Source organism: Vulpes vulpes, unplaced genomic scaffold, assembly GCF_048418805.1.
Source record: "Vulpes vulpes isolate BD-2025 unplaced genomic scaffold, VulVul3 u000000671, whole genome shotgun sequence".
NCBI classification, from domain to species: Eukaryota; Metazoa; Chordata; class Mammalia; order Carnivora; family Canidae; genus Vulpes; species Vulpes vulpes.
The window spans coordinates 142,544-162,653 of NW_027325801.1; the positions used below are offsets into that span (position 1 = coordinate 142,544).

The 20,110-nt window shown below is 64.4% G+C and overlaps 3 protein-coding genes across 4 annotated transcripts; 1 reads left to right on the forward strand and 2 right to left on the reverse strand.

Annotated features, from left to right (window-relative positions):
* Positions 1-401: 401 nt before the first annotated feature.
* TIGD5 (tigger transposable element derived 5) lies at positions 402-4,481 on the forward strand. The gene has a single exon (XM_072745750.1). The coding sequence runs from the start codon at positions 417-419 to the stop codon at positions 2,391-2,393; it is 1,977 nt and encodes a 658-aa protein (XP_072601851.1). The 5' UTR covers positions 402-416; the 3' UTR covers positions 2,394-4,481.
* Positions 4,482-5,158: 677 nt separating this feature from the next.
* PYCR3 (pyrroline-5-carboxylate reductase 3) lies at positions 5,159-10,479 on the reverse strand. Its single transcript, XM_025987567.2, has 6 exons — positions 10,322-10,479; positions 8,314-8,378; positions 7,608-7,787; positions 7,090-7,302; positions 6,681-6,773; positions 5,159-6,465 (listed from the first exon to the last, which is right to left on the reverse strand). Exons 1-6 carry the CDS (start codon positions 10,452-10,454, stop codon positions 6,283-6,285), a joined length of 867 nt encoding a protein of 288 aa, XP_025843352.2. The 5' UTR covers positions 10,455-10,479; the 3' UTR covers positions 5,159-6,282.
* Positions 10,480-13,168: 2,689 nt separating this feature from the next.
* GFUS (GDP-L-fucose synthase) lies at positions 13,169-18,172 on the reverse strand. Of its 2 annotated transcripts, none has more exons than XM_025987562.2 (11): positions 18,032-18,172; positions 17,061-17,217; positions 16,637-16,751; positions 15,355-15,483; positions 15,192-15,265; positions 14,874-15,007; positions 14,712-14,776; positions 14,303-14,369; positions 14,068-14,147; positions 13,782-13,881; positions 13,169-13,516 (listed from the first exon to the last, which is right to left on the reverse strand). In XM_025987562.2, exons 2-11 carry the CDS (start codon positions 17,204-17,206, stop codon positions 13,461-13,463), a joined length of 966 nt encoding a protein of 321 aa, XP_025843347.1. In that variant the 5' UTR covers positions 17,207-17,217; positions 18,032-18,172; the 3' UTR covers positions 13,169-13,460. The 2 variants fall into 2 exon arrangements, with proteins under 2 accessions (XP_025843347.1, XP_072601854.1); XM_072745753.1 differs by lacking the exon at positions 18,032-18,172 and adding an exon at positions 17,647-17,725.
* Between the last annotated feature and the right edge of the window lie 1,938 nt (positions 18,173-20,110).

The following is a 20,110-nucleotide window of genomic DNA, read 5'->3' on the forward strand; positions in this document are numbered from 1 at the left end:
CGGAAGCCGTGGGAGACCAACTCGGGGCTCGCGCCGGGCCCGCGGAGCCGGAGCGGGCGGCCGGGCACACGGCGGCAGCTCAGCCGCCCCCCTCCGCCGCCGGCGCAGTGGGCTGGTCCGGCGGGGCGGGGCGGAAGAGCCCGCACGCGCCGGGGGACGCGCTGCGCGGGGCGGGGCCGAGGGCGCGGGGCGGGGCCACGGGCGAGCGGGGCGGGGCCACGGGCGAGCGGGGCGGGGCCGAAGGCGCGGGGCGGGGCCGGGCGGCGGGGCCTCCGCGCCTGCGCCCCCAGAGCTGGCGAGACAAAGGGGAGGGCCCGGCCGGCCCCGCCCCCAGCGCCCCGCCCCGCCCCGCGCGGCCGGCCGGGCCGGCGTGTGGCCCCCGCGCCCCCGCCCCCGCCCCCGCCGCCGCCGCCGCCATGTACCCCGCGGGCCCCCCGGCCGGCCCCGCTCCGCGCCGCGGCCGCCACGCCCCGCCCGGGCGCCCCGCGCAGCCGCCGCGGCTCCCCGCGCCCGCCCCGGCCCCCGCCGCGCGGCCGCCGCCCCCAGCGCCCGCGCCGCGGCCCCGCGTGGCCGTGAAGATGGCCTTCCGCAAGGCCTACTCCATCAAGGACAAGCTGCGGGCCATCGAGCGCGTCAAGGGCGGCGAGCGCCAGGCCAGCGTGTGCCGGGACTTCGGGGTGCCGGGCGGCACGCTGCGCGGCTGGCTCAAGGACGAGCCCAAGCTGCGCTGGTTCCTGGAGCAGCTGGGCGGCGAGGTGGGCACGCAGCGCAAGAAGATGCGTCTGGCCAACGAGGAGGAGATCGACCGCGCCGTGTACGCGTGGTTCGTGGCGCTGCGCCAGCACGGGGTGCCGCTGTCGGGGCCGCTCATCCAGGCGCAGGCCGAGGCCTTCGCGCGCCAGATCTACGGGCCCGAGTGCACCTTCAAGGCCAGCCACGGCTGGTTCTGGCGCTGGCAGAAGCGCCACGGCATCTCCAGCCAGCGCATCTACGGCGAGGCCGAGCCCCTGGCCGCCGGCCCCGCGCCCGGCCCGCCCGTCAAGCAGGAGCCCGCGCCGCCCCCGGGCCCGGGCCCCGGCCCCGGCCCCGGCCCCGGCCCCGGCTCCGCGGCCGCCCGGGCCCCCGCCCCGCCGCCCCCCGCCGAGGGCGGCTACGGCGACGAGCAGATCTACAACGCCAACGTCACCGGCCTCTACTGGAAGCTGCTTCCCGAGCAGGCGGCGCCCCTGGGCGCAGGGGACCCCGGCGCGGGCGGCTGCGGGCGGCGCGGGCGCGGCGACCGGGTGACCGTGCTGCTGGCCGCCAACCTGACGGGCAGCCACAAGCTGAAGCCGCTGGTCATCGGGCAGCTGCCGGACCCGCCGAGCCTGCGCCACCACAACCAGGACAAGTTCCCGGCCTCCTACCGCTACAGCCCCGACGCCTGGCTCAGCCGCCCGCTGCTGCGCGGCTGGTTCTTCGAGGAGTTCGTGCCCGGGGTCCGGCGCTACCTGCGCCGCAGCTGCCTGCAGCAGAAGGCCGTCCTGCTGGTCGCCCACCCGCCCTGCCCGAGCCCAGCGGCCAGGGTGCCCGCCCTGGAGGAGAGCGAGGACGCCCTCCGGCGCTGTCGGCCTGAGCCCCTCAGCCCCCCGGAGGAGCTGCAGACCCCGGATGGCGCCGTGCGGGTGCTGTTCCTGTCCAAGGGCAGCAGCCGGGCTCACATCCCTGCCCCGCTGGAGCAGGGCGTCGTGGCTGCCTTCAAGCAGCTGTACAAGCGGGAGCTGCTGCGGCTAGCCGTGTCCTGCGCCGGCGGCTCCCCGCTGGACTTCATGCGCAGCTTCATGCTCAAGGACATGCTCTACCTGGCCGGCCTCTCCTGGGACCTGGTGCAGGCAGGCAGCATTGAGCGGTGCTGGCTGCTGGGCCTGCGGGCGGCCTTCGAGCCCCGGCCGGCTGGGGAGTGTGTTGGGGGGCAGCCGGCCGGCCAGGCCGAGGAGGCTGCGGAGCACAGCCGGGTGCTCAGCGACCTCACGCACCTGGCAGCCCTGGCCTACAAGCGCCTGGCGCCCGAGGAGGTGGCCAAGTGGCTGCATCTGGACGATGACGGGGGGCTGCCCGACAGCTGCAGGGAGGAGGCGGGCCCTGGCCGGCCCCCTGTGCTGGCCCCTGCCGCCCCTCCACCCCCGGCCAGCCTACCCTCTGTCATGGGGGGTGCAGAGGAGGAGGAGGAGGCTGCCGTGCCCACGGCCGGGGAGGCTGTCCGGGGTCTGGAGACAGCTCTTCGGTGGCTGGAGAATCAGGACCCTCGGGAGGTGGGGCCGCCGAAGCTGGTGCAGCTGCGTTCACTGATCAGCATGGCTCGGAGGCTGGGGGGCATCAGTCCCTCTCCTGCAGTCCCTGAGGATGGGGTGTGACCAGGCCTGCCTGAGTGGCCCCCTGGTGGCTGTTCTCCTGCTGCACTTGGAGGGAGGGGACACGCACAGTCTTCCATTTCCCCTCTTTCCTACCCTGAGATGGCCCACCCCATGGCTCGGGGCTATAGGGATCCCGGTCCCCAGGCTGGCTTGTAGGGGCCCCGTTGGTGAAGGGTCATCCCGCTCCACTCGTCCCCGTTCTCTGGAGGGGGACCTAGCAGAGGGGTCCCGGGCTCACACACGTCCTCCGTCCTCCCTGGGCAAGCACACTCGTAGGGTCTGTGGTTTTAGCCAGGGTCCCTTGCCACACCCACCTGCCACGCACACGTCGTAGCGCACTTACCGGAGCAGTTTCCCGTGTTCCCGCCCTGGCCCTTGTGCACCTTTCTGTACCTCCTGCCATCCTCCCGGTGGCCCATCCTGTGCACTGGACAAGGGCCCAGCACTCCCGTAAGTCGAGCCGTGCTATCTCACGGTCCGTGTGCTACAGCCCTGCAGCCCTCTCCATGCAGAAGCACGCGTCTCCAGTTGGGTTTTTAGCACATTAAGCCCGTTTTTACAGATCTCCTTCCTGGGGGCCACGGTGGTATCTCTCCGCAGCCTGCGGCTGGCCTTGGAGGTTGGCTCTGTAGGGACTGGGAAGGGACGATGGCAGCCAGCAAGTGGGGAGCGGGAGGTTCTGGATGCAGCTGGGAGCATAGATTTCTGTTCCCCTGGGATTGTTAGTTTTCCTTAAGAAAATTGCATTCCAAACATGTTATTCAATGGGGTTAGCAACCTTCTACCCTCGGGTCCTGGTGACTTGACCAATGACTGAGCGAGCTCCCTGGGGTGGCCACAGCGCACTCGGTGCAGCCCAGGGCCCAGAGCCGTGCCGTCTCCCCGGAGCGGGCCTGGGGTCCTGCCAGCCACACCGGGACGACCTCCAGTGCCTTAGTTCCCCTCCACCGCTGCCCCACCTCTGCTGGCACTGCCAAGCAGGAGCTGTTCCCAGAGCCTCCGGCAGTTGGGCTTTGGGTGGCTCAGGTTGACAGGAGGAGGGAGGTGTCCATGTGTTGCTGCCCAGCAGGGGGTTCGGAGTCCTGCTGCTGCTCTGCGATGCACCCGCGAGGCAGCTGGAGGGAGCCCCCAGAGCAACTTCCCCACGAGTCTGAGAGCAAACTGTTCCTGGGAACCGTCCCTAGTCAAAAAGCGAGCGTGTGTGTGTGTGTGTGTGTGTGTGCGCGCGCGCCGTACATACGGCTCAAATCTGAAAGCTGAGGGAGGGTGTGAAGAATTTGGGAGCGGGGGAAGCAAGGCCAGGGCAGCAGCCCCCAGCCGGCCCGTCCACTCGCCAGCTGTGTGGAGCCTGCACCCCTAGAGGAGCTCCGGGCGTCTGCGGCTGGCTCAGGGCTTCAGCCCGTCTCACATCTCCTACCACCTGGTGGCAGCTCAGGGCCCTAGGCCTGGGGCCCCGGCCTCCGCCCCGCCGGGCCTGCCCACTGGAGAGCAGCCCCCAGGCCCCAGGGGCGCTAGGCAGGGGCATCTGGCGCCCCCGAGTGTATCTCCGTGGAATGGCTGAATATTCAAAGCAGCAAAGATCTGCTCTTGGTCAGGGTCGTGGTTAGGGCCTCCAGTGGGCTTGGCAGGGGCCTGGGAATGGAGGCCCGGTGGGTGTGCAGGCTTCTGCTAACCCCGCCTTGACCTGCATGTTTCGGGGGGATGAGACCACGCTGCAACCAGGAGGGAGCCGGTCTGAGACCCGTGGCCTTGCCCAGGGGGCTGCATGCCTGGGAAGCGACCCAGACATCCCTCGGGCAGCAGGTGCAATGTCCGCACGAGCTGAGGGGAAGAGCACACCCTGCGGGGTCCCCCAGCCCACACGCCAGGATTGCCGCGAGGAGCCCAGGGCCGGGGTCAGGCGCTCCTGGTCCCCAGATAAGGGTGCCCACAGGTGAGGCTGACCCAGGGGCGTGTCCTTGAGAGGACCGTGGGCTTTGAGGGTGCATGCTCGGCTCAGGGCCTTTTCACACCCACCCTTGCTGGTAGGGGGGTGGCCCAATCAGGTGGGCCCCACGTGCTTTATAATAAAGGTTCGTGTCAATGTCACATGCATCCTTTTCCTAAAGTCTTATCTTAATATATTTTTTGAGTTTCGGCTTATTATTTCAATAACCTCTACACCAAATGGGCTGAACTCATGACCCTGAGGATCAAGAGTTTCATGCTCTGCTGCCTCGGCCAACCAGGTATCCCTAGAGTCTTATCTTTGTAACATTTGATCCAATGCCTAGAACCTCAGAATTTGAAAAAGTCAGGAAAACATAAATTGATGAGGAGAAATTATATCCACCGGCCTCCTGAAAAAGTAACTTTAGCGCTGTGGCCAGCCCGTGGTCAGGCTGCAACCCTGGCCCCCAAAGCCACTGTCCTGGCCCCTGCACATTCCGGGGCCACCGCCACCAGGGGCACAGCACCCTTCCAGCTGGGCCGGGGCTCACGGAGGCGCCTCTACTCGCAAGCGGCCTGCCCGTGCGCACCTGCCCCTCACGCCCACCCACCGGGCTCCCAGGGACCGTACGGGAGGAGGCAGTGCTGCACCCAACACCGTGGAAGGTGGCGTTGGCGTCGGGAGGAAGCCGCCCACCGTCCCAGAGCTGATGGCGCTGCACAGCCAGGACAACCTCGCCCCGCCCCCGGCACCTACCAGCTCCCAGGTCCGCCTGAGCCCCAGCTGACATGTGCTTCCGGGCCCTTTATCAGCCCAAATCTCGGTCACTCGGTGCTACTGGACAGTGTCTTTATTCCCATCTCACGGACACATCAGGTGTGGACGTGGCCTCAGGCTGGCCTAACAGGTGGAAGGGCCAGCTGGCTAACGAAGGATGGAAGGGGGAGGACGGGCTGGAGGCTCGGGATGGGGGCAGGGGCCTGCGCACGGCGAGCACTGCAGCGGGGGTGCCATCAGCCAGCTACAGACGGACGGACTGGCTTCACGTCTCAGCTGGTCCACTGGGGGCAGCCTGGCTCTCGCGTGGCTGGCCTCGTCTCAGCAGACCGCTGGGTGGGAGCGAGGCGAGTCCGGCACTCCAGGGCCTCTGTAGGATGGGCAGGGTGGGCGGGGAGACCGTGCCTTGGGTTGGGGACCCGAGTTCCTGGCTTTCCTGGCCGGTTGCTCCATTCAGGGACATGCTGAAGAGCCATGTCCTGTAGTCCGAGGCCAGGCCAGGAGACCCGCCAGGACGACCCAGGGAAGGGTCGTCACGGCCAGCTCCACCTGCCACTTGTCTGGAGCTTAGCTGGGGGAGGGGGCCCACACCCAGCCGAAGCCAAGTCCTCACTCTGCAGCCAGCGGGGCCCTTCGGGGACCTGCTGCCGACCAGCGCTGCGCAGACCCTGGGCCCGGGCCTCTGTTGGGGTGGGCTCCCCAAGGGAAGGACCCTCAGCTCCTCAGCCAGGGAAAGAGTGGCCAGCCCTGTTTTCTTCTCAGAGGCTGGCGGGGTTGGGGCCCAGCTCCCCGTGGGTGGCCCCGCCCCATGGCAGGTCAACCCGGGGGCAAGACCCCCCGCTGGCTTCACTGAGGAGGAGCCAGTCTCCTGCAGTCTCCACGTCCCCCACCCCCTGAGCTGGCTGCAGTTACGTAGCTGTTGGAAAGGCTACCGATGCCCCAGCAGCTGCCCTGCTCCTGCCCCCCAGCCGCCAGCAGTGCTCACGCTCAGGCCCTCGACCCCCGAGTCACCCATGATGGTGGGCCACTGCCTGCGAGCCCCTCCAGTCCTGTCCCTTCTCACTTCCTCGTGTGGAGCTCGGGAGGGGGACAGGCAAGAAGCCCCTGCATGGTGGGAGGGCTGCAGTCCTCGGGAAGGGGCAGGGAGAAGGGGCCGGGGCAGCCCATGTCCAGGGCCTCTCCCTACTTCCTGCTGAGCTCCCTGGCCCGGCACGTGGCAGCCTCCACGGCGCTCATGGTGGCTGCCCGCAGTCCCCCCTGCTCCAGGGCGTGGAGCCCGTAGATGGTGGTGCCGCCCGGCGTGCACACGTCTGTCCGCAGCTGAGCCGGGTGCTGTTCCTTCTGCTGCAACATCTTGGCTGTCCCCTGGGGAGAGGGGCACCAGGGGTGACTGCAGGGACCCGGGCAGCTCCCTCTCCAGCTCAGCCCCACTGTGTAGCCTGCTTCATCATGTGTCCACTGCCCCCATCCCAGATCTTGATGCGGGCTTCCTGGGCCTGCTGTCTCCCTTCCCGCTGCTCCCGGGAGACGTGCCAGCCCGTCCCTTTTCACACGACCCGGCTGGGGCTGCCCTCACTCACCAGCAGGGTCTGAGCAACAATGCGGTGGGCCAGGCCACTGGGCATGCCCATCTTGATGGCACCTTCGGCCAGGGCTTCGGAGAAGGTACACACCTGTCCCAGTGGGGGGTAGGACTGTCAGAGCCAGCACTCCCATGGACAAAGCACCCAGTCTGCAGAAAGCCTGGAACCCCCAGGAACCCGGCCCAGAGCACTGGCCACCAGTGCAGGAACGACAGCGGAGGCTCGAGCCCCGGGGTCTGCCTGGAGCATCCCAGGAAGGCAGTGATGTAGCAGAGGGGAGAGCTCACAGGCAGCCCCAGAGCCGAGTCCTCGAATCCCAAAGGCCAGCAGAGTCCTTGAAGAGACTTGGAAAGTCTCCGCTTCGCCAAGGGCTGGCCTGGGGGGTAGGGGATGAGATAACACTCACAAAAGCCACGCCGCTGCCACTGAGGCCGGTGTGGATGTCCATGTGGGCCTCAGGCACCTCCTCGCACTGCCCGCAGGCCTCCAGCAGGGTCTGCAGAAGCTTGGCCTCGCTGCTTCCAGCGTGGCGGCCCCGCGCCATCACCACACTCCCCTCCTGAACCAAGCAGGGCAGGTTGGGTGAGACTCGTAGCACCCGTGTGGTCGGCGGCAGCAGCTGGTCAGAGAGAAGCAGGGGTCAGGGGACATGTGCAAGCGGCCCCCAGGCAGGCCCAGGCCTCAGCCAGCTGCGGGCTCCCTCCTCTGTGTCCTGGGTGTGGTGCCAGCAGGATAGGGAAGCCCAGCCCCCGGGCCACTGGCCACCTCTCCAGGTTGTCCGGGAGGCCGTCACATGCTTCACCCATCCCACCTTCCTCAAGGGCACCAATGTGGGATGGCAAGGGGTGGGAAGCAGAGTCTGGCCAGCAGAACGGACTCTGGGCTCAGAGCCCCAGCTCCCACACAACCCCACAGGCCACTCACCTCCTCCAGGGTGCTCAGAGACACCCCAGCAGCCACAGACACCAAGATGTGCTCAGTGGTTACCACAGAGGCCACCTCTGCCAGGACAGCTGGCAGGACATGGGGCTTGGTAGCAAAGAAGACCAGCAAGCAGCTCTGCAGAACCTCCTGGTTGGAGTGGGTGGTCTGGCAGCCCAGAGCCTGCAACGGGGACAGTGGGATCAGGGCTGGGGTAAGTGGGACGGCCTCCCAGACTGTGGCACTTCCCGTGGGAGCCCACCCTGCAGCCCCAGGGGTCCCCGTGGGTCTCTCCCATTGTGAATGCCTGCACCACCCCCACTCCCACTGCCCAAGACTCACCCAGACCATCCGTCTGGCTCAGGACCCCTGACCCCTGACGTCAGCACTTCCTCACGCCCTCTGACCCCAGTTAGTGCCCACAACTGTCTCTGCCCAACCCAATGCATGGGTACACGTGTGTGTATGTGTGCACACATGTATGCACATGCACACATACCCCCTTTACTCTGTCCTAGCATCCCCCACAACCTCAACTTTCCTTCTGGTCTTTGACCTGACTTCCTCTTTCCCAGCCCAGCCCAGCCAGTCTCAAAAGTTTACCTAAACAAGCAGCACTTCCCTGGACCCAAGAACTGTCTCAGGAGGCAAGAGCCCCCATGAAACCCCCAGGACAGCCTCAACGCAGAAGAGCTGGGGCCCAGCCCACCTGGAAGTGGCAGAGGTTCCTGTCACTCGGTGCACTGGCCAGTATGTGCTGAGCTTCTACTTTTCCTGGAGAGAAAGGCAAAAGCAGAAGGGTCGGTGAGGACATGGAGTGGAAGGAAAGAAGAGCAGGAACCAGCCTGGCCTGCCCCTTACTGGCTTCTCCTGCTCAGCCATGCCTGGGCCATCCTGGCCCCAGCTGGCCTGACGCTCTGTAAGAACCCAAGTGATTCGCAGGGCTGCTGCGTGCAGCCAGGACCAGGCACTCGCTCCATTCTCTGCTACTGCCGAGTCCAGAGGCTCTGCTAGACACAGGGGCCCAGAGCTTGCCTAGTCTCATGAGGACTCCATCTCAGGGGTCTGTGCCTCTGGGGACAGGAAGGCGGGGACAGAGCTGGGGCAGGGTGGGGAGGGAGGCCCAGTAGGTGCTGAGCTTCCCTGGGAGTGGGAGGGGTGTCTGTGCTGGGATGTCCAAGCAGGGGCTAAATCCCCATTTGGTAGAAATTATTTGCATTTGTGGGGTGCAGGGCTGGGGAGATTACACTTCTGTAAGGTCTACCAGGAAGGCAGAAGTGCACCCCACAACCCAAACACCAAGCCAGTGAGTCGTGACAGCGACCACCTCCACGCGTGCCTACGCGGAGTACGGTGAACCTGCACAGCCCTGGGAGGAAGGTGATACTGCAGAGTTGTACACATAAAGCACCTGAGACTTGCCATAAACTATTTTCTGATGATTTTCACCCTTCTGGACCGTGACTGTGGTGGAGGGCAGAAAGCCAGCCCAGAATCTACACATAACGGTTTCCAAATCCCCTGGAGTAAGACTAGGACGGCACTGTCAGGCCTCCTGTGAACCAACCGTTCTCCCACAGGGAGGTCCTGGCCTCCAGGCCCCAGGGCACGTGTGCAACCTCGAGACAGTTCCGGCTGTCCTAACTGGGGGGTGCTACCAACATCTAGGGGGACAGACCAGGAAGGCAGCTCGACACCCTACAGTGTGAAGGATGAAGAACCACACTCCCCCCCATGCCCATCAGGAGGTGGACCAGGCCTGCAGCCCGCCACGGGGTGCAGCTGCCACACACATCGGAAACAGAATCAGTCTCAAAGGTCAAACCACCTGAGGCCGGAAGGAAACCAGAAGTTGGTGGGAGATCCCGGTGGCAAAGGTAGCACCGTCCAAGAACAATACTACTGGGACCAAAGACCCAGCTTCACACTTTCTAGTTGCCATGTTAAAAGCAAAAGAAAAAAAAGGTAAAGTTAATTGTAATATATTTTATTTAGCCCCATGTAAACAAAATACTATCCTTCCAAATATCAGTTTTAATCAGCATTTTAAATTACTAAAATATGTTACGTTCTCATAAATCTTCCAAACTCAAAATCTTATTCTACAAACTCGCAGCCCCCTAGACTGGGACCACCCACGTCGCAAGCGCTGGCGGTGGGCACGAAGCTCACCGGGACAAGAAGCCCTGGCGCCCCACGCGCACCCTGCTGCCGTGCCCAGGGAAGGAGAGGTGGTCCTGCGGCGCCCTTACCACCCCCGCGGAGGGCTCCCTGGTGACCCCCGCCCAGAGCCTCCGCGGGACGCGTGGCTCCGGGACGTGAGCTCTGGGCAGGTGAGCTCCGCGCAGGTGAGCTCCCAGCAGGTGAGCTCTGGGACGTGAGCTCCAAGCAGGTGAGCTCCGGGAGGTGAGCTCCGGGATGTGAGCTCCAAGCAGGTGAGCTCCGGGAGGTGAGCTCCAGGAGGTGAGCTCCGGGCAGGTGAGCTCCGGGCAGGTGAGCTCCGGGCAGGTGAGCTCCAGGAGATGAGCTCCGGGACGTGAGCTCCAAGCAGGTGAGCTCCGGGAGGTGAGCTCCAGGCAGACGAGCTCCCGGCAGAAGAGCTCCGGGCAGGTGAGCTCCGGGCAGGTGAGCCCTTCCCGCGCACACCCGGCCGGCGTGGGACGCCCGCTGGCTCCCAGGCCCGGGGACCCACGCGCCCCACGCCCGCGGCGCCCCACCTGCTCGGATGAAGCCCTGCGCGATGGCCTCGGCCATACGTCCCGCGCCCACAAAGCCCACACGGAGCGGACCCGGGCCAAGCGCTGCCGCCGCCGCCATCTCGTCACCGCGGCCAGACCTGGCCCCGCCCATGTCGCCGCCGCGCCCCCCCCGCCCGTCGATTGGCTGCCGGGACCTCACGCCCCGCCCACCCCCTTCCGGGCTCCGCGGCGAGCCCCTCCCCCGGCCGCTCATTGGTCCGAGCGGGCGCGGTGCCGCAGGCTGGGGGCGGGGCGCCGCGATGAAGTGGGCGTGGCCTGGCGCTCCGCGGAAGGCGCGGCCCTGGGCGGAGGGCGAGAGCGGCGGTGGCGGGGTCGGGCCGCGTGGAGCCGGGCGGACCCTGCTTTCCCAGGGGCAGCTCGAGAGGCTCCGTTCAACGAAGGGCCGGAAAGGGTGGGGTCCCCGCGGGGGCGCGGCGGAGTCCCGGAAAGCCCCGGCGGCCGGCCGCTGCGCAGCTGAGCTCACGGAGGAGCATCCGCCCCGATTCCGGTGAAAGACCCGGGCACGCCAGGCCGGCGCCTGGGGAGCTGGGGAGTGAGTGCAGCGCGCCGGCCTGGGCCGGGTTCTCCGGCGGGAGCCGCGCCCTCGGGGCGCCCTGGGCCCTGGAGCCTGACGGCGGGCGCAGCTGCGGAGCGAGGGCCGCGGGGCCGGGCGGGCTGGCGAGCTGCAGCGGCTCCAGGCCCTGAATCGTGAGCCGGCCTGTCGCTTCTCTGCACCGAAGTTCTCCAGCCAGCCTGGATCCCGCGGGAAGGCAGGAGGGGCCTTCCTGAGGCCCGGGTCCCCAGCGGAGACCTTGTCGGTCCTGGGGTGGGGGCGCTGATGGAGTGCTGGCCGCGCAGGGGCCCGTTTGCAACTGACCAGAGGGTGGGGTAGGGGTGGGAGGACTTGTGATTTTTTTTTTTTTTTTTTTTTTTAGATTTTTTATTAATTCAGAGAGAGAGAGAGAGAGGCAGAGACACAGGCAGAGGGAGAAGCAGGCTCCGTGCCCGGAGCCCGACGTGGGACTCAATCCCGCGTCTCCTGGATCACACCCCGGGCTGCAGGCGGCGCTAAACCGCTGCGCCACCGGGGCTGCCTGTACTTGTAATTTTTAATTGACACGGGAACAATGAGGTTTGAAGATCTGACACTGCAGGGTATTCTTTACGATTGCATCTGAAAATGTTTTGTTATTCTGGAGACGCCTGGGTGGCTCAGCAGTTGAGTGTCTGCCTTTGGCCCAGGGCGTGACCCCAAGGGTCCTGGGATCTGGCTCCCTGCAGGGAGCCTGTTTCTCCCTCTGCCTGTGTCTCTGCCTCTCATGAACAAATAAAATCTTTTAAAAAAATATTTTGTTATTCTAAATGCTACTTTGACACATTCTTAGCTCTTCAACAATCAAATCTCATTCATTCAATACTACCCTGGCGGTGGGTCAGCCCGCTGTGGGCAGGGGATGAAGGCCATACAGCAGCAGACTATAGGCAGCTGAGCCCGCACTTGGGGGACCTGCATTCTGGCTGGGGACACAGCCCCCTGCAACGAACACACACTGCAGGACACATGGCCAGTTTCTGTCCTGCCAGGTGTGTCCAGGCCTCTCTGCCACACTGGGCCTCCCTCTGAATATTCTCACGTGGCTGACTCAAGCTCCAGCTCAGGCACCACCCCCTTCCCCGAACCCCACAGGAGCAGAGCCTCCACTCCCCGGGGCTGGAGACCAGGGAACACAGGGCGGCTGACCAGGTCCGACAGCTCCGCGTCCAGGGCCAGGAAGAGGCTCCCGGGCACCCCCGGGCAAGCACACGGGACTCCACGGCAGGGTGGGCACTCCCAAGAAACCAACATTTCGCTCCAGGTCTCAAAGGTGGGGAGGCACGACCAGGGAGCCCCGAAGCACAAACACTGCAGCTTGCTGGAGAAAGGGTGAAGACAAGTGCCGAGAGAGGCCAGCCGGGCACAGGGACGGGTGGGGGTGGGAAGCGTGTGCCTGGCATACTGCCTGAGAGGGGAGAGTTCACACGACGGGCACATCTGGGGTCAGAAAAGAGCTGAGAGCCACCATCATGAGGATGACAGAGGGTGACCAGGAGGCAGGGGACCTGAGAGGAAGTGGCCTCAAGGGTGGGCCTGGAGCCTGGGAAGGTGTCTGAGGGCTTTGGAGTTGGTTGCTCCTCGATGCGCACCCCCCACCTCCCAGCACTGACCGGCTGCACCGGGGACTTGGCTGGATTCCTGCTGAGAATGTGAAAGTCTGTGCTGCGCACCCCTTCCCAGCAGGCCCTCCTCTGTGACACCTGTTACCGCCCAGGCGAGAGGGCAGGCCAGGCCCACCACAAGCTGCCACCTGAGGGCTAGGGAGATGAGGGGCCCAGTACAGCTCTCTCCTGGGGTCCCGCTCACCACCCTCCCGAGATCCATCCACATGCCTACTCAGCAGGTCCAAATCCAGAACCAGCTTTGTCCCCCAAAGGCCTGGTGCTGACAGGTAGGCCCAGGGAGCTCAGGTCACCAGGCCTGCATGGGACCTCACGTGATAAGGCTAAGCTGTGGCCGCAGTGGCAGCTGAGACTGCTCCAGGTACCCTGCCCCGCACCCCCACCGGCTGACTGTCCACCGCCTCTACCCAGCAGCCTGCCTGCCTCTCGCCCGCACACCTGCTTTGCCAGCTGCAGCTGCCCTTCTCCTCCAGGGCCAGCCCGCCACCCTCGCCCAGCAGTCAGCAGGTGAATGGTGGGTCCTGGGGCTAACCAGGCTCAGGGGGGACAGTGCCTGTGTGTGTGTTGCGGGACGGGGGGGCGGGGGGGCACAGAGCTGCTGGGGCCAGGCCTGGGAAAGTGGACTTTATTAGATCCCAAGGAATGGGAGAACAGGATCAGGAGGGGCCACACTCAGGACCCCGGGACTGGTTTGGGGAGCAAGCTGCTGGGCCTGGCCAGGCCTTGGTTTCCCTGAGGACAGACATGAACGGTGGGCCCAGTGCACAGATGCCCAGAGCCGCCCTGGCCAAGGAGTAGAACATGGGCCCAGGTTGCCAGGCAGTGCCCTCCACTCCCGCAGAGTCTGAGGGTGCTGCCTCCGGGGCCTCGGGGAGCAGCCGGTGCCTGCTCCCACACTGCCTCACTTCCGGGCCTGTTCGTAGTTGTGGGTGAACCAGGCACAGGTCTCCTTCACAGCTGCAGAGGTAGGCAGGTGACAGGTGGTGGCAGGTGAGGGCTGAGGCTGCCCTGATCTCCCCTGGGGGAGAAGGGGAGGGCAGGGGCCCCAGCGACACCCACAATCACCTCTTCTATGTCCTGCCTCCCCGGTAAGGATTTGGACACCAAACCTACAGGGCGTCCCCAGCTCCAGTAGGGAAAGCAAGGTCGGCCCAAAGCCAAGGAGGGGCTGGGAGGTCCTGAGGGACGGGGTGGAAGAGCCACGGGAGGACAGGGGGCTCACCCTGCTTGAAGGGTGTGAACCGGAAGTCAGGCAGGTAGGTCCGAAGCTTGCCGTTACTGGCCGTTTTCTTAAACTGTCCATCTGACTTGGTGGTATCAAACTAGGTGCCCAGTCAAGGCCACAGCAGGAGGGGCACCCCGCCCCACCCCAGCCTGCCCTCGAACTTCCGCTGCCTTTCCCTGGGGCGCCGTGGGGTCAGAGCACCACCCCTCTCTCCAGTTACCAGGGAGAGACCCATTTTGGACACGTCAGACCCACAGTGCCCTGCCCCAGAGCCAAAGGATACAGTGACCTCCCCATGGAAGTCCATGGCCTCCACCACGGCTTCGGCCGCCTCCTGGATAGAGACCTCATCCTCCTCGCCCACTGCAGGGAGCGGGGGGGCCAGCAGCCAGGTCAGGCCTCCCCCACCTGGCCTTGTCGTCACCCAGCCCCCACGACATTCTCTCCCGACCCTGGCTGCTCTCAGGACCAGTGGGTTTTGCCCTGCGGCAGCGGCCGGGGAGCCACGGGGTGCCCACCTGACAGGATGATGGGCTCCACTTCATTGTACTCCCGTAGGACCCAGATGAAGAGCCGGGCCAGGTCCTAGAAGTCAAATAGGGTCAAAGGCCACAAGTTATGGCCACATGGGGCCACGTGCCACCCCTCCTACATGCCCCTGCTCAGTGAGGGTGCAGCCTGGGCTTCACTGGGGCTGGAGGTTTCTCCCTTTGGGCAGCTCCTAGCCAGCTCAGCCCAACACCCTGCTCAGTGCTGCACCTGGCCACTGCCTATAGGGCCCCAGCGAGGACCAGTGATGGCTCCTCCAGGGGCTCAGCCTGGACCCCCACTCCGTTACCAGGCTCCCTCACGCTATGGCCCTGCCACAGCCAGCATGGCAGGCCAGGAAACATTTGGGTGGACAGCGAGGCACCGTCCTGCACAAACCAGTGAGTAGATGAACTGCCTCCGTGGCTTTCCAGTGCCCCACACCGTCAGGGCAGAGCCGCTGCCTGCAGAATCAGCGAGGGGGCGGTGTCAGGACGGGATGTGCCAGCCACCACCCCCCTCCCTGCCAAGGCCCTGGGGCCCCACCGAGTGGGCACTCACTCTTGGCCAGGTGCACCTTGTGGATGAGGCCGGGCAGCACGTGGCCATCCTCGATGTTGAAGTTGTCGTGGGGCCCAAAGACGTTAGTGGGGATGACGGCGGTGAAAGTGCAGCCATGCTGCTGGAAGTAGGCCCTGCGGAATCACAGCGTCTCTTCCGGCCCTTGCCCTGGGACCACTGACCCACCACACCCGCCCCGGCTTCGCCTGGATGGAAAAACCGGAGGCCCACAAAGAGGGGGCATTCCCTCTGCCAGGGGAACCCACTGGGCTTCCTCCCTTTTCCTGTTGGGTCTCGGCTGGGGCGCGGGCGGAGGACCTGTTCTGCACGTCGATCATCCTCTTGGCGTAGGAGTAGCCAAAATTGCTGTTGTGCGGTGGCCCATTGTGGATCTAGGGGAGCAGGAGGCCTTGGCTTTCCTGGCCCCGCCCTGCCAGGACCCACCGGCCCCTCCCCGACCCCGCCCGGCCGGGCCCCTCACCATAGTCTCATCGATGGGGTAGGTGGTCTTGTCCGGGAAGATGCAGGTAGACAGGCAGGAGACCACCTTACGCACGCCCACCTCGAAGGCCGAGTGCAGGACGTTGTCGTTGATGTGCACGTTTTTCCTCTGGCACAGGAGGGGAAGGGCGGGCAGGGCGGTTCAGGCCCCTCCAGGCAGGACCCCAGCCCTTACCTGCTCTTCCAAAGACTGAAGCAGGACACACTTGGCTCCCACTGGCTCAGGCAGCACCTGAGCCAGTTTATCCTAACTGCTTCCTGGGACGAGGCGAAACCTCCCAGCACAGACCTTCCAGAAACCACGGCCCCCTCAAGCCTCTTACGTCCTTAGAGGCAGTTGTCTTCCCCCCTCCCCCTCCCCCTCCCTGGGGCTCTGGGAGGGGGGCTGGAGGAGAGGCCCACACCCCCTAGCTCAGAGCTGGACCTCACCCACACAGGTTGCTAAGGGCAGGCCCAATCGGGCCCTAGCAGGGATGGGGAGAAGGGGCCCTCCACTCCTCCACCCCGGAGGAGCCTACCCAGCACCTAGTAGCAGACAGGCCTTGGTCAGTCCCACCCCTCCTTTTCCCTGGTCCCTGGGAGGACACTGGGCATTTGCACCGCTCTGAGCAGAGGGAGAGATGAGGACTAGGCAGGCTTCTGGGAAGACTGCTACTGAGACAAGGAGAGCCCTGGGGTGACAGGGGCCTTGGGCAGAATCTGACCTGAGCCTCTGCCATCCCTGTGCCTGCTGCAAGGCTGAACCACACCAAGACCGGATGCCCAGAGATGGCGGGGCAGCCCTCAGGGGCACGGCCTGGCAGGAGGGGCCATAGGCAGAGCCCTGCTCTCCTGCCCCTTCCACCATACCCCACGCCCCTAGGCCAGATGCCTCGGGCCCAGAACCCAGCTCACGTCTCTGCACCCCAGAATGCGTGGTGAGCCTGGTTCAATGCAGCCAGACCAGAGAGGTCTGGGGAGCAGGAAGGTCTCAAGGCCCAGAGGGCGCAGGGGATAGGAACCTACCCTACCTAGGTCAAACAGCAAATACTGGTTTCTCCCAGCTCCCCCAACCCACCTCGGCTTTTCCTATTGGGCCAATGCCCCCAGGCCCTCCTCTAGGCCCATCTACCTACAAAGCAAGCGTGGATTATTAGGGGCTCCACAGGGGCTGTCCCCACCAGGCTGTGCCAAGCCGGACCCTCAGGGACTTCCTGGGGTCAAAACATAAGCATAGGAAGCCGAGGAAGAAGTCCCCAGGGCTCCATGGGGCCCTCACTCACCCAGAAGTCCAGGTTGTACTTGATATTCCGGAACAGGCCCCCCACCATTGCAGCAAGGTGGATGACGTGTGTGGGCCGCACCTTTTCAAACAGGGCTCGGGTCTGTGCAGCGTCCCTGGGAGGAGCCAGGCTTTCAGAGGCCGCTGGAGGCCTGAGGGAAGGAACTAGCACCCTGGGGGTGGGGTATTGGTGGCAGGGCTGATGGCAGGCAGAACTGCCAAAAAGGAAAGTGGCCAGTTCAGGCACTGGCTGTTACGAAGCCGTGGGCTTCCAGGAAGAGATGTGAGGATGTTTGCCTAGAAGCAGAACTGCACACACCCACGCCAGGGCAGCCACCTGGCAGGGAGGACCCAGACAGGAGGCTACTAGCCTCAGGAACAGGCCTGGCCTTGAGCTCTGCGTCTCCAGGGATGAGTCCACTCACGTGAGATCAGCGTCCTTGGAGGAGACGAACACCCAGTCCTCTCCAGGCAGCCCAGCTCCGTCTGCTACCACCTTTTGGATGGCTCTGCCCACCAGACCAGATCCGCCGGTCACTAGGATTCGTACTGACCCCCCAGGCTCACTCATGTTGGCTGCACCTGCGGGGACAAATGGTGGGAGGCAGACGGAACCCCACTCCCTGAAGATGCCCCTCCTTGGGGTCACTGCCCTTAGCACTGGGCGCCACAGCAACTGTCCAAGGCCTCGCTCAGGGTTCCCTGTGGCAAGTGGAACAGGATGAGACCCCCAAGGAGGAGAGAGAGCCTGCTGGGGGCCACAGAGACCCAGCTGGGCTGAGGCTCCCCCTCCCGGTCCCATTCCCTAGGGAGCCCTCTGCCTGGATCTGCACAGGGGCCATGCGGCTCCCACCCAGCCAAGGGAGCCTGGTGCCAGCTGGGCCCCACACTGGCCCAAGGAGGGGGGCAGTCAGCACACTGGGGCTGACAGGCAGGGAGCCAGACAGTCTTGGGCTGGGGGCTCCTGGCCCCCGTCATGAGGTTTTGGTCATGGCCCCAGCCAAAGCTCACGCTCCACAGGCCAGGAAGGGGCAGCGCCCAGGGGCCCCCGCCGCCAGCTGGTCCAGGGGAGCCTTCACCGGCCGAGCTCCTGCAGGGCAGGTGGCGCGTCGGGCTCGAACTGGACAGGCCTCAGGGGCCACCCCTCGCGGCCCGCATCCCCGGGCTGAGGATGTGCTGGGCCCGCGGGCTGGCGCTGACCGGGGACAGGCCCCACGCCAGCAGCCCAGCAGCCGGGGGCGAGGAAGCACCGCGGCGCCCCGGGACCCACGCCGCTTCCCTGCCCACCGGGCCCTCCACGCCCTCGGAGCCCCACACCCTCAGGACGCCCCGGCTGCCGCGGAACGGCCGGGGCCCGGGCTCCCCTGGGGACCCAAGGCGCCCCGCGCGGCCTCACCTGCGCCACCTGCCCCACCTGCCCGTCGCCGGGAGCGGCTTCCGGCAGGGGACGGACTCCCCAGCCGCGCGCGGGTGCCAGGTGGAGGGGGCGGGACCCGGAGGGCCCCGCGGGCCCGCCCTCGGCACTCTGGGAAATGCAGTCCTCGGGGGCGTCCCGGGTGCTGCTGGGAAGTGGAGTCCGGGAGCGCGCAGCACCCTGGGAAATGTAGTTCTCGCGGCTCCGCCTCCGCCTCCGCCTCCGCCTCCGCCTCCGCCGGGCGAGTCCCGCGGCCGCTGCGGGAGGTGCGGGGCGGAGACCTAGTTCTCTCCGCGGGGGACGGTGGGCGGTGGGCGGTGGGCGGTGGCAGAGGGGAGGCCGCGCGGCGCTGGGGCTCCGCAGCCTCAGGACGGGGGAGCGGCAGGAGAGCTGGGACCGAGGGGTGGCCGCAGCCGGCGCCCCCCACCCAGGGTGCTCCTGGCGCCCGGGTGACAGCCCTGCCCTGTCCCTCGGGCGCCCCCTGGTGACCGGCCAGCCCTCGAAATAAACGCAACCGTGGATTTTTTTTTTAATCTGATGCTCCCCAAACCATTTTTTATTTTATTTTATTTTTATTTTTTAAGTTTATTTTATTTATTTATTCATGAGAGAGACACACAGAGAGAGGCAGAGACACAGGCAGAGGGAGAAGCAGGCTCCATGCAGGGAGCCCGACGTGGGACTCGATCCCAGGACCCCGGGATCACGCCCTGGGCCGAAGGCACACGCTCAACCCCTGAGCCACCCAGTCGTCCCCAGAAGATAATTTTAATGCAAATGACATTTGGGCTTTTTTTTTTTTAGATTTTATTTGTTTATCCATAGAGAGAGAGAGGCAGAGGGAGAAGCAGGCTCCACGCAGGGAGCCCGACACGGGACTTGATCCTGGGTCTCCAGGATCACACCCCAGACTGCAGGCAGCGCCAAACTGCTGCGCCACCAGGGCTGCCTGACATTTGGGCTTTAAAATTTTTTTTTATTTTAAAATTTAAATTCAATTAGTTAACATGTAATGTATCATTAGTTTCAGAGGTGGACGTCAGTGATTCACGAGCTGCACACAGCACCCAGTGCTCATCCCATCACGTGCCCTCCTTAGTGCCCGTCACCCCCTCACCCCGTCCCGCCATCCCCTCCAGAAACCCTCAGTTCCCCAGGATTCAGTGTCTCTTGCGGTTTGTCTCTCTTTCTGACATCGTCTTGTTTTATTTTTTCCTCCTTTCTCCCATGATGCCCTGTTTTCTTTTTTTTTCTTAAGATTTATTTATTTATTTATTTATTTATTTATTTATTTATGATAGACATAGAGAGAGAGGCAGAGACACAGGCAGAGGGAGAAGCAAGCTCCATGCCGGGAGCCTGACGTGGGACTCGATCCCGGGACTCCAGGATCGAGCCCTGGGCCAAAGGCAGGCGCTAAACCGCTGAGCCACCTGGGGATCCCCACCTGTTTTGTTTCTTAATTTCCACATATCAGTGTGAGATCGTATGTAATTGTTTCCCTGATTGACTTATTTTGCTTAACGTAATACCCTCTAGTTCCATCCACACCTTTGCAAACGGCTAAGATCTCATTCTTTGTTTTTTGTTTTTTGTTTTTTTTTTTTTTTAAGATTTATTTATTCATGAGAGACCCATGAGAGAGGCAGAGACACAGGCAGAGGGAGAAGCAGGCTCCATGCCGGGAGCCTGACGCGGGATTTGATCCCGGGTGTCCAGGATCGCGCCCTGGGCCAAAAGCAGGCACCAAACCGCTGCGCCACCCGGGGATCCCAGATCTCATTCTTTGTAATAACCGAGTAATATTCTGTTGTATGTATAGATCACATCCTCTCTATCCATTCATCTGTTGATGGACATCTGGGCTCTTTGCCTAGTTTGGTGCTTGTGGGCATTGCTGCTGTAAACTTTGGGGGTGCAGGGGTACATTTGGGCTTATTTTTGTGAGAATTTTCTTCTTCATGGTCACATAAACATTTTGTCACTCCTTGTTTCAACCTCACATATTGAAATGTTACTCTTGTGATTCACGTGCTGTTTCTGCCAGTTTAGAAAAACATT